We start from the raw sequence: 15,482 nt of genomic DNA on the forward strand, positions 1-15,482 counted from the left end.
ATGCCTAGCCTGCCCCCAAGCAGCAGCAGCCTCTCCAGCCAACTCCCCTCCATTTCAGTTTTTTTTTTTCCACATGATGTCATATGGTATGGAATATCCCTTTGTCCAGTTTATGCCAGCTGTCCCTGGTTCTGTCCCCTCCCAGCTCCCTGTGCTCTGCCAGCCCCCTTGTTGGCAGGATAGCCTGAGAAACTGAAAAAGTGAAACATCCTTGGCTCCCTACAGCACTGCTCAGCAACAACTAAAACGTGGATGTGTTATCAACACTGTTTTTCTCGTAAAGCCAAAACATAACATAACACCAGACACTATGAAGGAAATAACTCTGCCTCAGCTGAACCAGGTCACCTAGTTAAACAATTACCTTTTCTTCAGGAATCCTGCAGCGCATGTTTTCCAAGTAACTTGATGTATTTTCCACATTGGTATATCTCAAAAGAATATGTGCAAAATCTTCCTCACTGATAGTGTTCATCCCATTAGAATAGGAAAGGAATTCTATCTCTAGAACCTCCGTTTGTAGGTTATCCATAAATCTGAAGCATAAACATGAATATGGAAAAATCAAGAATGTTTTGTATTTTTACTATTCTTGTATAAGCATGTCCATTAAAAGCCTTGTAAAATACAAAGCCAAATAGTATAATACAAATTATTTCCCTTTCTGTAGCATCGACTGTACATTTGTTAATTCCATCCATTCCCACACTGATGTAATTTCAAATCAATGCAACAGCCTTAACTCAAAGGTGAAGAGTTTCAGAAAGGATTAAAATAAATTAAAAATTTAAGGATTATGTAAGTCCTAGCTTGTGTTTGCTTAAATGTTTTCAGTGGGTCACTGAAAATTTTTAATATTTTAATTTATAATTTTAATTTATAATTTTTAATTTTTATGTGCTAGACAGAAAGCACCATTGTGTTAGTAATCTCCCCAAATTCATTCCCCATTTATTTAACTTAAATTGAGATTGATCCTACTTTTCTCTCTTTAACAACCTAAGTAGGATGAGCCAGTTCTTCCGGCCTTTCAATCTCACCTATTTTTTTTTTCAATACTTCACTACTCTTACGACATTTCTATGAACTCTTTTTAATTTAACAACATATTCGGTAAATTCTGGACACCAAATCTGGCTAATGTACAAAATGGTTACAGCTATATATAAAAAGGAAATATAACTTCCCTGGATCCTGCCTTATGTTCTAGCTACACAACCAATGACCAAAGTCCTGGAGCTTAAATCCATTGATTGTCTACCACAACCCATACCACTTCCCTCTTACAGGTTCTCAAAGCATCTGCCCTCTCAACACTGTAACACTATTTCCTAATATATAACTTGACTTTTAAGAACTAGAAGAAGCTCATATCAAACAGATGCCTATGAAAAAGTGTACATAGAAGGAAAGCACAGGATTTCCCTGAGCCTCCAGTTGAGAGATTTTTTTAAGCTGGAAAAGTAGTTTTGAATAAAATTTTTGTGAATATGACTTGTAGGTTTTGACCTCCTTAGCATCCACTGTATATTCTGGTGATAAACAGGCACTGTAATTAGATTTCATGAAAAGAACACTATTTTCTGGGTTTTGTTTTGAACTCATCACATTGTGATTTCACTTGATGATCCATATTTTCTATCTATTGAATGAAAAACTCTATATTCTTTGTAACATACATGATACTAAGGGAAAATATTTCACAAACATCTGATTAATTAAAACACACATTTAAAATAAACAATAACTATAAAGACAATAGATATTGGTACATAGGAAGCAGCAATGGTGCAGGGCTTTTTACTATACAATCACAGAATCATTGAGTACCCCATGTTGGAAGGAACCCACAGGGATTACTGAGTCCAGCTCACGGCTTGACACAGGACCACCCAAACAATGGACGATACCTCTGTCTCATTGTTGCTTTTATTATATTCCTCTACATGCAGCACAAAGGGAAAATAAACTTTATACCCTATATACTATATCCTATATACACTATATACATAAATACATAAGCTATGTGTATAGTAATATAATACACATTAATTAGAACAAGCATGTATTTCTTTAAAAGTAGTTCATAAAATTGAGACTTACCTATAAAAATCTTCGAAGTTCAGTTCAGCTTTTCCTTTCTTGCCAAAAAAGTGTACAAGCAGTGTTGTATCTGACAGTGAACTTGCAAGATCATCACTACGCTTAAATATTAGAATAAAAAAAATGTATCAAAGAACATGACTGGATTAGTTACAGAATGATAATTGAGAATGTCTATCAACACAATAGATCTTTCTATAAAAAGATTTTGTGTTTGAAGCTCATAGCATTTAAAAAGATTTTAGTATTAAAATGTGTTAAAATAATTTAGTGATATAAAATAGCATTCTTCCACACAAAATAGCATTGAGCTGTTAATTGCATTCAGTAGAAATCACTTTAGAACAACAACCTAGTATTATGGATGCTGCAATGAATACAGAGAAAGCATAAAAAATAAAACCATAAACCCCTGAGGAAAAAACTGATCTAATCAGTTGAGGTAAATTACAGGAATAACTCCCTTTGTACAAAATGTCCCCTCCTTTCTACTGAGCAACTATAAAGATATTAAAAGAAGTTACTTCATATAATCTTATATTTTCTTATATTTTATATCTTATTTTATATTTATATAAGTAATAATACTTTATATATTTACAAGTATGGGACTTACAATGTAATGGGACTTGTAAGTATGTTCATACTTACAAGTATGAACTCTCAATAAGGTGTACTTTACTTGATTGAATATCATAAACAGCAGATGACTACTGTTCAAATCTTACTGTCAAATATATTAAAAGCAAAATAAAAATAAATAAATCCATGAAATAATATTATTTTCATTCATTCTCCTAAGAATATTCCTAAAAACATGTTGTGTCTACATCAGACATCAATTATTATTACTTTTTAATGTGTAGCAATACTATTTCCTTAATAAATATCAACTTTGAACACATAGACTTATAAGAGTAGAAAAAACTAATTTTTGACCATTTGTAACTGCATGACTATTATATGCATGCATTCAACTTTTTTACTAGATAAATAGCCCTACAGCACCGATGTATGTGCATTGATCTTACCCCTTTTACAAAGACTCTTCAGATATTGAAGAGCTAAAAAAGTCAGTCAGTAAAATTAGGGTCTTGAACAAGCTATAGTATTCTATCATTAAAAGTATGTAGGTATGGACAACAAGAAAAAATATGAGGCACTAACAACACACTTTCCTTTTAAGATCCAAGAGCTAAAGAAATAAGAGGAAAACTTTTCTATACTATACTATCATCAGTTCAGGATTCTCAAGATTGTATTTCAATTACTTCAGCTTCCTCTTTATTCTCATACTCTTCTCCAGGGAGAAATAAGATGACATAGGATATATACGGAGAGAGATTTCAAGTTCTTCAATTAAGATAGTGAGCAAATTAATTCAGAAAACTTATCACTATTTGTCTTTTAATATTGTTATCCAATACTACAGGACACAATACACTGAAACACAGATACCCTGATTTCTTATGTCTTTTAAGCAATTAAATCCCTAAGTACACTCAAACAATTTCCCTCAAGTACACTGAAAAGATATCAAATGTTAAATTACAGCCTTTCATCTTGCAAAAACATTTCAAAACCTAAGACTTAGGCTGCATTCACCCATATCTAAAGAACCATTTAACAAATACAATACGTACGTTTTTTTTACAATTCCCATTTGGTCAGCCTCACTAAAAGAACAACAAAAAACCCTAAAAACTTCAGCCCAGAAACTCAACCCTGTGTGCTTCTCCATAGAACTGCAGGCAACTGAAAACTATTTCTTTACTCCTTTTGCTTTGATAGCACTGTATAAATTCTCTCTCTTAAAGGCAAATGAAAAAGCTTTAGTCATTTAAAGCTATTGTTTATTGTTAATAAGTTTTCTATTTTACATCAGTGAAAATGAAAAGACCACACCTGCTAGCATATATAAAAACATGAGACTATTTTGATCTAATATCTTTTAAAGTCTTTTAAATAAGAATAAAAACCTGTTTGATTTTGCATTCAGTGAAATTCATGTTTTTGATTAAAGGCCTACTAAAAGTAATTTAAGCTCATGAATGATGGTTCACTTGCAGAACCATATACCAATAATGAAATATAAATATTATGTTTTAAATTAATGACAATATTCTTACTGCAAGTCTTTGGTTTTTCCATAGTTATCACAGCCTTACTCATTTCCAGTTTCAGTCAGCAACTTAAGAATAAATTTACAAGCCAAATTCAGTAGTAAATGGAAGATTCCAACATGATGGCGAAGTTGCTACATTAGGAATAGCAGAATCAATACTGCAAACTGCCCCTGCAAGAAACTGTGTGAAGACCAACTTTTTTTTTCCCTAGAAAGACCTTGTAAATTGATTGTCACAACAGCAAGCCATATTTACTGTCCTTTTCAACTTAGATAAGGCCTTCTCAAAAAGCTATGAAACAACACAGACTCCAGTGTCAGCTAGGTTTAGGCTACTTAGTACAGATGGCTATAGAATCACTGAGATGAGAGAGTACCTGGGAGAGATAAGAACATGGATGAAAGCCAGCTGGCTCAAACTTAAAGCAACATAAAGACTGCTGTGGTGAGGAGTGAGAAATTCTCAGTGGAGCAAATGAAGGATGTAAGATTTTTCTTCATAAAATCATTTATAAGTGAGCTGAAAGACCTGTTATACACTTCACGGACAACTTAAACCAATGTTTGACATAGCTTTTATTAAGCTTCAATGACATTCTAAGTTACAGACATCAGTCTGAGGCATTCAGTGTAAAAATTATCTCCAAATCAAAGCCATGTAGAGATTATAAGGCCATCTATACTTGGGACTGAATTCATGTCAGCTGTAGATTAAGAATAAAGACAATTCAGAACATTTGCTTCCCCAAGCTCTTTAAATAGCCAATGAAATGAGAGTCCCTCTCTCTTCTCTCTGTCTCCCTTAGCTCAACAGAGAGGAGCACTGACGCTCTGGACTCTAATATTAGGTGGCTTAAATAAGGACTAATAACTGGATTAATAGTCCGGGAGCTCATCAATTTAAAAGCAAGGAAAGAAAAATCTGCTCTTCTAGTTTACTGGAAGATTATTAATGCATTATTACTATGAATTATTACTGTAAATATTGGTTTAAAATTTGAGTTCTGTAACACTAGATTCAGGTGATTTATTTATTTATTTCTGTTGCAAAAACAAATACATTCTAGCTGAGAGTGGTACAAAGAAGGTGTATTTGATACCTGGGAAATGTACTTTCTATCTCAAGAGAACAATCAATAATCTTGTTTTGTTTAGCCTACAATAACAAAAACTGAGAACTATGTGTTTATAGACATAACCATAACTAAGAAGATTAACACTAAAGAAGATGGAAAAGCCCTACTGAAATTAAGTAATGACAGACTGGTGTAAAGGGACTACAAGTAAATTTAGCTTGGAACTTAGGAAAGGTCCATCCAGGTCCTCAGATTATAAAATAGTTTCTGAAGAGCAACAGCAGGGACACTAATTACTTTTAATGTGAAACACACATTACTTATGAAGCAAAGGAAAAGACTGTTTTACCCTGGAGGTTTTTCTTTCAGTTCCATGTTCTCTCTCATTATGATCCTGCTTATGAAGCATGCAACTTAAGAGTAGACACTTGACACTCAGTGAAGAGTTGCTGTATATCCTTCAGTGCCACAATCAGGTAAGCAATCAACTTCACCATACAAGGCATATGAAAGCTTAAAGGATCTGGTTTTCAGATCCACTTTATTTACGTGGATCTACTTATTTATGTTTTATTTAGTTATTTCAAAAGAGGTCATGAAACAAGAATCTTAACAGAATTCAAAGGACTATGGAAATCAATTAGGCAGCTCAGGAATACTGCTAGTCCTCCAAAATGATTCTGAAATTTTCAGAAAGATTGATCAATATTTGTTTACTGTAAACATTCATGTTCCAATCCAACAGCTGTGTGGTACTGTTTTTGTGAGGATAAGCTTTGATAACATACATTAAAGAGTACATTAAGGACCTAAAGATTAAATGCTTAAGAGGCTGAAACTCTCATTAAGTTGTCTCATCACTGGAACAAGCCTAAATGACAAAGGTTTCCTGAGTGACTTCTCCCCTTATGATATAGTACCACTGCTATTGTTAGAAAATGCTTTCTTACAATAATGACTGAAGAGGACTTGATTTGCAAACTCTTTCAAAAGACAACTTTATTTTTACTTGGAGTAATAGCTTTAGTAATAGCTGTAGTAATAGCATCTGAGAACCTTCAAGTTTAAAAAAAGAATGAATAATGAGAAGAAAGAATGTATAATGAAGAAAAGAAACAAAACATAAAATAAGAAAACAATGAGAAGAGAAATAGATAAAATAGCAATATGTTTATGGACCAGAGACAGAGGTTGCCTTATACCTCCGCAAGGTCAGAAAAGAGAGCTTGGCTTGTGCTACGTCTCAAAGTATCCCAGTAGCTCCTGGGGACAAGGTCCTCTCCTTCTGTTTTAAGAACCTGCAGAAGTTTCAAGAAGGACAATAAAATAACAGGTAACAGACTTTAAAATCTTTTCTAATTGATCCTCAGAAACATGGCTCAACTCTTTTGCTCCAACAAAAGGAAATCTCTACATCATTTACATCACTTTGTACATCAAAATACTGATCTATTACAGCGATTTGATTTTTACTCATATTGCAGCTATGCAAAAAAGTATCACCTGACCCCACCTTCTCAAACAAAATGAATTAGAGAAAGCACAGATCAGAATTTTTTTTTATAAGTACATGTGAAAATGGCCATCTAAATTCAATATTTTGCTGTTGCTTTTTTTCCTCACACATTCGTTTTACCAAAATGTATTACTTCCTTATGATATTAAATTTATTTCCTTATTGGTCAAGATATAAAAACCAGTATTCAACTAGATAAACTAAATTAATTTCTCAGAATCATTAGGATGATACCCTTATAACAGTGAGGAAAATTAAAAATCAAACCTAATAAGCCCAAATTTAATTGTGATATACATAGCAAGAAAACACGGTGCACATTTAATAAACAACTTACCTTATGTAAATGAAAAATAAATGTATAATCTCTCCAAATAAAAAAATGATTACCATTTCGCTCTGGACTGAACTGCTGAGCAACGTGTAATACATCATATCATGAAAAATACCATTAGCATTGAGATGAAAGTTTACTGTCTGTGTAATTCACACAATGCCAAACATAGAAATATAAATATACGGAATTGTCTATATAGTTGAAATATAGTATGATTTCTACTCTTCCATTTTCCCTCAGTGTTCTTCAGCACAATACCTCAGGTAACAGGTCTTCAATACACTTGCCATAATTCCACTACTGATACAGTTATATGAGTGAAGGTATTATTTAAGAGTTTTTAATAATGCAGTGGGGCTCAGTGCAGCAGTATTTTACATATATAAATAAATGAATATGTATATGACATATTACATAATTTACTTTTTTTTTTTAAATAAAGTTCAGTACTACAGTGGCAAGCTATATTTCTGCACTAAGTTAATTTGTAACTTTATAAAATGGAAACAATAACATACATTGAGAAGTCAAGTGTTGGTTGCAAAATATTTGCTGGAAGGCATTTTTTTTTTTTAACTTGCCTGCTGTTTCTAGAAGTTGTTACTTACTTTCTCCTCTACCCAATTCCATTCATCTCTTCCGTGAATTATCATCAAAGAAATGTGACAAGCTACTGGGAATTATACCCTTGCTTAATATATACATTCAGTCCTAAGTTGCTCAAATCAAAGTAATTGGTTTATTTCAGTGTGTACAGGATTAGGTCCTTAGGGCTTCAGTTTCTCTCTAACACTTATCCTTTTTATATCTTCTAAGCCATGGGTAGGAACAACACCTCCCTCTGTTATGCATACAGTTTGTAATATATTTATCTTAAGTCTTTTCTGAACTTAAACTTCCTTTAACCAGTAGAATTAGTACTTTAGGGCATGCATATTTTCATTACATGCATCTCATCATCATTATCATGTTTCAGTTGGCATTTGGCTAGTAAAAGCACTCATGCAATACATGCAGAACTAGTCTTAACAACAACTGCAGTATGCACCAGAAAATGACTTGAAACAATAAACCTAAGCAAACGAGAATACAAAAATATTTAAACCACTTGAATCTGCACTGCATGCATTTTTTTTGCTAAGTCTTGAAACTTCTCAAATAATTACAAATGTTTTCAAAGATGAGGAGAAGGGCCTAATACACCATTGTGCCATTTTCCAGACAGTTTAAGGCTGAACTTCCTTGGTCTATAGAATCTTCTGCTCTGCAGGTCATCAACAGAAACTGAAAAGGAAACTACAGTTCTGTTGAAGACTTTCAAAAAACCTGAGGATCCATTTTCTCTCTTGCCAGTTGCATCTCCTACTCTTAAAAAAATGATAAAAATTAAGTTTACTGTCACGTACATAATGCAAGGGCTTTTTTTTTTTTTTCTGTAGAATCCTATCTTAGCCCAGGCTGAAAGTTCTTATTCGTTAGTTCTCTAAGTGAAGCACAAAAACATAAAATCTCTCTTCTGGTTCTTTCTTTTTTCTTTTTTGCAGTAGGGTGGGGTCAGATGATAAAAAGGCAAAGTTTTCACTTGATTTTAGCTATTTTGTCATGTTACACACAAGGAGGCAGGACAGACTCAGGTTTAAGGTTAATTAAATACAGATCCACAATTTCTTATCATAAGACATGCTTTGTCATATTCCTAAAAAATATTGATTCCTTCATTTTATACAAACAGAGCAGCCTTTCCTCCAGGTAGACCAACCTGTTTCTGAATGCATGTAACATGCAACCTTTCACAGAGGTAAGGATCCACTACATCTTTATTAATTAGTACTTTACTTGATGAAAAGCAAAAATATAGTAAATATCCTTAAAGTATACTATTTTGATTCACTGGTGAAGACTGCATAAATTAAAAATATTTAGAGTACATACACTGTTAGTAGGAGTATGATATCCATAAAGTTGAAGACGCTGACATACAGCAAAAATGCGCCAAGCCAAGTATCACATGTCAGTGTGAAGACAGAAAGAAAAAATAAAGACAACAGATCAGGTTAAGATTTATTTTACATGATATCAAATTTTAAAAATTATTTTTAAGGTGACAGTGGATAGAAGATGGTTTATTTTTCATCTTATTCTTTAAATTTTCATACAGAAGTAGACAGCTGAGTAGAATATTGTCAGGTGGAACGTTCCATTTTGTAATCATTACTTTTTCCAAAACTGAAGAATTTTCGCTGTAAATATGAAAATCTCAAATGACCATTTTTCTTTTTTGCTGTGGATTTGACAGAAACTGGACAGAAACTTGTCCATCAGTAAAAGTTTCTGCTACTGCTGCCATCCTCCAGACAAATCACAGTCTTGTCTGTTTCTGACTTACCTTTCTCACTAGACACAAATTTGACAATGAGTATTCAATATTCCAAAAAAATCTATTCACATAATTACTAAAAATATTTGGCATTGGTCATAAATGACATTTAATATAAAAATAAACTTGAATATAAAGTCTAACTTTGCTTATCACCTTTTGTCAGCTATATTAAAACTATCACAACAATATCAAGTATCAGGATCAGCATTTCTTCCTAACAGTCTTCCTAAGTTATGAGAACAGGAGCATAATTTGCTTTTCCTATAGAGATGTCTCCCTTTTATAGACAATGATAATGAGCCATTACTACTCAATTTTCTTAGATTTATAGATTCCAAAAGGAATCCATGCTACTGTCCTTACATATAATGGAATATTTAAATACTCTATTTTCTATAAACCACTTAAGCACTTTCCCCACAACTGCAGTAACTGTTTTTCTTATGACAAAAGTTCTTTTCAAAAAAGAAAAAAGTGATAAGTGAGCATAAGACATCATTGTCCTAAAGAAAACAAAGTTGACTACCAGCTGCAACTATTCTCATTTACTTACCAACATTGCACGTTTTTCTTCATCTCCTTTTCTTTCTCTCTTCTCATTTTTTTTCCTGAAAATCTCCTGTAGCTACAAAACAAATAATTTTGTTCTTGTATAGCTTTTGGACTATTTCAAATGCTTAACAGTCATTCACCACAGGTAACATAACATGCAGTATGAAAATGCAGTTCTTTAGTAAAATATCAATATTCCAATTATGCTTTTTTGTTTACATTTGTGCCTTCATGTTCCTTCTCTCATCTTAAGCGTAACACAGAGAGGCAAAAGGATTTTGTTTTTCACAAAATAAAGCTAATAACTCTATTTGGAAGCACAATACTCAGAACATCCCCTTTAGCTTTGTATTTTAGCCAAACTACGTCTGTACTGGCCCACAAAAAGGGGGAGTTCCAGCCTTTTCCACCTCCTCTAAGCACATCCTTTGTTGTCAGGTACTATTTAATACAGCTGTGCAGCTAAGCAGTCAGCTGGATCAATCCCTTTTACATGTTAGTTTCTAGACAGATCAGTTCTTACTCCTGCTGGCACAAGCATGGGGTGGAAACACCTGGTGGGGGCGAAACATTCTCTGTAAGCAGCAACAAACTACTCCTCAAGAGTAATTTATCAAGTACCTTGTTTTTTCAAGTCTGTTCAAAGAAGACTTTCAAATCTTGTAAAATACTTCTTTCCCAAATCTCTTTATATTAAGAACTTTAAAAGTGACTTCTGAGACAACCTCAAACACAGGATTTAAAAAATACACGTTTATTTTTGGAAATCACAGTCTTCATGTTATGATTTGTACTTATCTTTCTTTGTAAGCATCCATAGTCTTTAAATGCTTTTGTTTATAGTAATACTTATTAATATTTCCAAACCATTTGAAAAAAAGTGTATTGTTACTTATTTTTTCACAGCAGACAGAGCACCACTCTGATGGTACTCTGATGCCATCTACCAGTGAATTTCAACTTTTCAAAAACTGCATCAGAAAATGTTATACTGCCACTTCTAGTATGTGCTAATCACAAAATGAGCCAAAGAGAGCATGCACTACGGCTGAAAATTTGTTCCATCCAGAACATGGTATTTTCAGAACCAAATATCATGGTGTACAAACAATGGTAGCTTAATTACACAGCTGCGGCAGTTGCTTCAAAGACTGAATTTTACCTACCACGAGTATGATAATAACACAATACTGTAATTACATGCACATAGAGCTCCACATGGATCAGAATGTGATCGGTAAAATGCAATGTGTTGAAAAACTCTGCAGAAATTTTTTCCAAATTCAATCAAATAAATATTTCAGAGACAGCAGATAACTAAGATAAAGGGACCAGCAAACTACTGCTGAGGTATGACAGCAAAAAACCAAATGAATGCAGCATTTAGAGACTGAAGAGCAAATGCTTTTGGAAATAATATTTTACAGATTTCCATATCTTTATAAATCATCTGTAGTGCAAGCATAGATCACAATATTGTGCTTGTTGCTGTACCTATTTTTAAGTACAGGATCAATTTACAGATCTTGGCCTGTCTTTTCATGTTTTTTTGCAAACTTACAGGCACAAACTACTGCAATGCATGCTGACCATTTACCTAGATGGCCTAGACTACTACACAGTTTGCAACCTAAAACTGTGGAAGAAGAAAAATAAATGAAGAGACAAAAGTAGAAAGAAAATACCTAGTGAAAAGTGAAGTGACAAGCCATCATGTGAAAGAGAAGAGCGGCAGTAATTGAAAAACTAAAAAAAAAAAAAGAAAACCTAAAAAAAAAAAGAAAATATCAAGGGAAAAAAGCAATGCATCCTTGTATGTATTCCCCCCGCCACTGAAGCAAAGAGAGTAGGATTCTGTTGCATTCATCATTAAAGCACTTGCTAAACTTCTAGAAATGGATCTTTTGTTCAGAAGGAGTGCTATAGGATACCAGTGGGTAGAAAACCAAATGTGAAAGGATCTAGGAGCACTTTCATAGGAACATTGTTTCTATGGATGAGATTGACTGCTGAAAGCAGCAAACCGAAGATCTCCCGTAACAAGGGAACACAATCCTTCTGTTCCCTGACCTTACCCCTATGACATAAGCAAAGAGAAAAGCACAAACACCTGAGGAATTAGTTTACAAAACCACTGAAGCTTTTATCAGAAAAAAATAAGTATTTTGCAGCTCCTTATTATATGTACACTTTTTCTTGGGATTCACATAACAGGGGATCTCTACACCATTCTCTAGAAAGCATTACCTTGGCTTCCAATTTTACGATAGCTGATTGTCATCAATGGAGAAGTATTTTGCAAATGCTAGACATAGTCATTTAGTCTTTCTTACTGACACACTAATCCAGCAGAACTAGAGTCAGGTTTAATCTACTACACAAATTTGTTTAATATGGTGTTAGGAGGAAATCAGTAAATCTAATGTTTGAAAACCTTCCTTCCCTCTATCCAGGAAAAAGGACTATAAGAGCACACCTAGAAAGAAAGATGTAAATATCCATCTTAAGCGTCCTTACTTCCCTCCTTTACATACCTATTTACCTGATCTCATTTACAGCAGAGGATTCAGGAAGGCAAAGGCTCCTGCTTCAATTTGCTCTGCCATTCTTTTTATTACTTTAAGTTGACAGCCTATGCCACTAGGTGGTTTGAGGAGTCATGAAAAGCACTCCTTCCTTTCCCCATTTGGTCCATCAGCCAATCAATGCTGAGTGGCTTTTTTTTATGAGCAGATGGTTACCAGGAATAAGCAAACAGAAACAGATGTTAATAAAATATGATGTAATAAAAGTAAAAATTTAATATTATAAGAGAAAAAATGACTTGCAAGCCATACTTTGCAGGAAGTGGCAGCTTCCAAAGGAAAGGAAACCTATTCTGATGGAGCTATGCCAAAAGAAAACAAGTGTTCCTGACCTCTGACCTCACTCATTTGGAAATCACATCACATCCCTGGAAAGGAGAACTGAGGAAAATGCAGTGTGTTGAGGACAGTTTCTTCCTTGCTTCCATGTTCTTTAGGTTAGCCCAGGTTACCTGGACTGACCCACTTAGGTTGAGTTGGAAACAATACAGAAACTGTCTGTGTTTACTCAGCAGAAAATAAAGGCCACGTGCTGTCTTCAGAAAGCTTGTGTAAACCACTAACCAAGAATCTTTAAAAGTTAATTTCTAAAAAAATATCAAAACTACATTTGCCATCATCATGAGTCTCAATCACGACAAAAACTGAATTTCAGGATTATATAAAAACATTAAAAGACTGAAAGTTCAAACACAGAAGCTATACGTACCACTAGGAATTCCTTTTTGTCCACCATTTCATTGCCATCAGTATCAAACATGTTGAAAGCAATTCTAAAACCTGCATGTGGCTCTGTCAAAAAACAAAAATAATAATTTCTTCATTAGCTGGAAAAAACCACATGTATGAAGCCCTAAGAAATTACACAGCATCTTTTATAAAAAAAATAAAACATCCTCAGCTAATTTAAATTAGTAAATTTGCATACAGAGTAAATGCAAATCATAACTTCAATATAAAATATTATTAATGTTATGAAAACGTAAGTGATGCTCACAGAGTCACAGATTCACAGTAGAAATAGAACACGAAAAAATCCAGGAAAAATACATAGCAGTAGTGGCTGGTTCAGCAGTGGATAGTAATCATTAGTTCATGATACAGGTATGTTTGTTTGTTTTTAATAAAACAAAGTTGCAGGAAATAAACTTTCTATGAAAACATGGTGTTTTCAAAAGACATTTTGAAAAGGTTTTTTTTTTTTGCAAAAATTTGTCAAAATTAATGATGCTTTGATAGAGACTCATTTTCTTGTTTATATGCTTCAAGTCACAGAAATTTGAGATCTGATTAAAATTTTAAATCAGTTCCTAAACATGTGGACTCTGACAGCAAATGTAAGTGAAGTCTTTGGACAACATGCTTTGCAGTATGGACATGTTATGCCCAAATTTAGTCCAGATAACACGGAAATGATAGAACTGATGCAGTAACTATGGATTGTAAGGCCTCAGGGTAAAGTTCCTGCTCTGTTTCACAAGTATTAAAATCAGTTTGACAGATTTTCTAAAATAAAATAGATGTTACTGATATCACTGTATCATTGATATCACCCTTTATATAGAAGGATGTAAAATAATACAATAATGATGTACATTTTTCTCTTCTCCCTATACTCAATATCCTTTGTGAACAGTAAATTCAGTACATTCAGTATATACAACTAAAAATTTTATTGGAATATAAGAAAATAAACTTGAGCTCTTAACAGGATTTTAACCTCAACCTTCTCAACGCTCAGTAAAAGGTTTTTTAAAGAATAAATGACTTAAAGCATAACACAGGATTCCTGTAGTACAGGAGAGGCTCAAACAAACAAAGATACATAATCTTTTCCATACTAGGATAGGCAGAAGAAAACAAAAAATAATATTCTAATGTAAAGCGGTATATTCAGAGCTTAAAAATTTCTAAGAAAGGATTTTTGTTTTCCCTTCCCCCAAATACTTACTTGTTAAAATACATAAGAGGAATAGATATTCTGTGTAAGATATCACACCTGGAAACATCAATAGAAAAAATGATGCTGTATTAGTTTTACATTGTCTTCACATCTTAAACTCAAATGTATTAGATCTACATGCAAGAATGAGCATTTTCATACATGTGGATAAGCAAATTCTTTTTTGTTTGCATTAGCTGACTAAAATATTGATGTATTTAGTTTCTTTTTTCTGTTGTTAGTTGGTCTTTTTAGTTTGCCTTTGATTCTTAGTGGTAAGTACAGTAAGTAAGGCAAATAAACAACTATAGTCAGTGGAGAATGGCTCACTAAAGAGAAGCTGGTTAGATTCTTAAATGCTTATGATTTATTTGACTCTCTGAAAACCTCACCAATAATGCATGACAACACTCTAACAGCGTGGGAACATTTACTCTGAAGACTTGAACAGTACTACCTCCTGATGCATACTGTTTGAAAACAGCTCTTGATTTTTACTATGTGCTTTGTAAGTGCGTGTCCTATGTTAATTGAAAGTTTGGCCTAATATTACTGATGAAAGCACAGCTTGTACTTTTGAATTACCTTAATATGCACACCTTCATAATAATCACCTGAAATTTTTACTGAAGGTCTTATTAAACAAATATGTAGATTTTATTAAATGTATTTAAAGCCTAAAGGAATCTGCGCTGTTCAAGACAGCTGTTCAAGACCCATAAGGGTCCTCTGTCTAAGCTTTTCATCCTCTGTTAGATGTCAATAGGCAATCACAGTATTGAATAGTACTTTTCAGAAATAAAGAAGGCAAAAGTTACGTCAGAACTGAAATCAATATTCAAATAGTATGCGGAGTACTATTAGAG

At 33.4% G+C, this 15,482-nt stretch overlaps 1 protein-coding gene across 5 annotated transcripts in view; it reads right to left on the reverse strand.

Moving 5' to 3' along the window:
* The window catches only part of MICU3 (mitochondrial calcium uptake family member 3), a 48,195-nt gene that overhangs the window by 14,485 nt on the left and 18,228 nt on the right, over positions 1-15,482 (reverse strand). For 2 of the 5 annotated variants that reach the window (XM_015285646.4, XM_040699406.2), the window contains exons 5-11: positions 14,626-14,673; positions 13,384-13,466; positions 10,091-10,162; positions 9,090-9,128; positions 6,507-6,602; positions 2,104-2,204; positions 365-536 (exon numbers count right to left, since the gene is read on the reverse strand). In XM_015285646.4, the coding sequence (XP_015141132.2) occupies positions 365-536; positions 2,104-2,204; positions 6,507-6,602; positions 9,090-9,128; positions 10,091-10,162; positions 13,384-13,466; positions 14,626-14,673 (611 nt within the window). The remainder of the gene's footprint in view (positions 1-364; positions 537-2,103; positions 2,205-6,506; positions 6,603-9,089; positions 9,129-10,090; positions 10,163-13,383; positions 13,467-14,625; positions 14,674-15,482) is intronic. The other 3 variants (XM_040699405.2, XM_040699407.2, XM_040699408.2) reach the window with 2 other exon arrangements.

Source organism: Gallus gallus, chromosome 4 (assembly GCF_016699485.2).
Source record: "Gallus gallus isolate bGalGal1 chromosome 4, bGalGal1.mat.broiler.GRCg7b, whole genome shotgun sequence".
Lineage (NCBI taxonomy): Eukaryota > Metazoa > Chordata > Aves > Galliformes > Phasianidae > Gallus > Gallus gallus.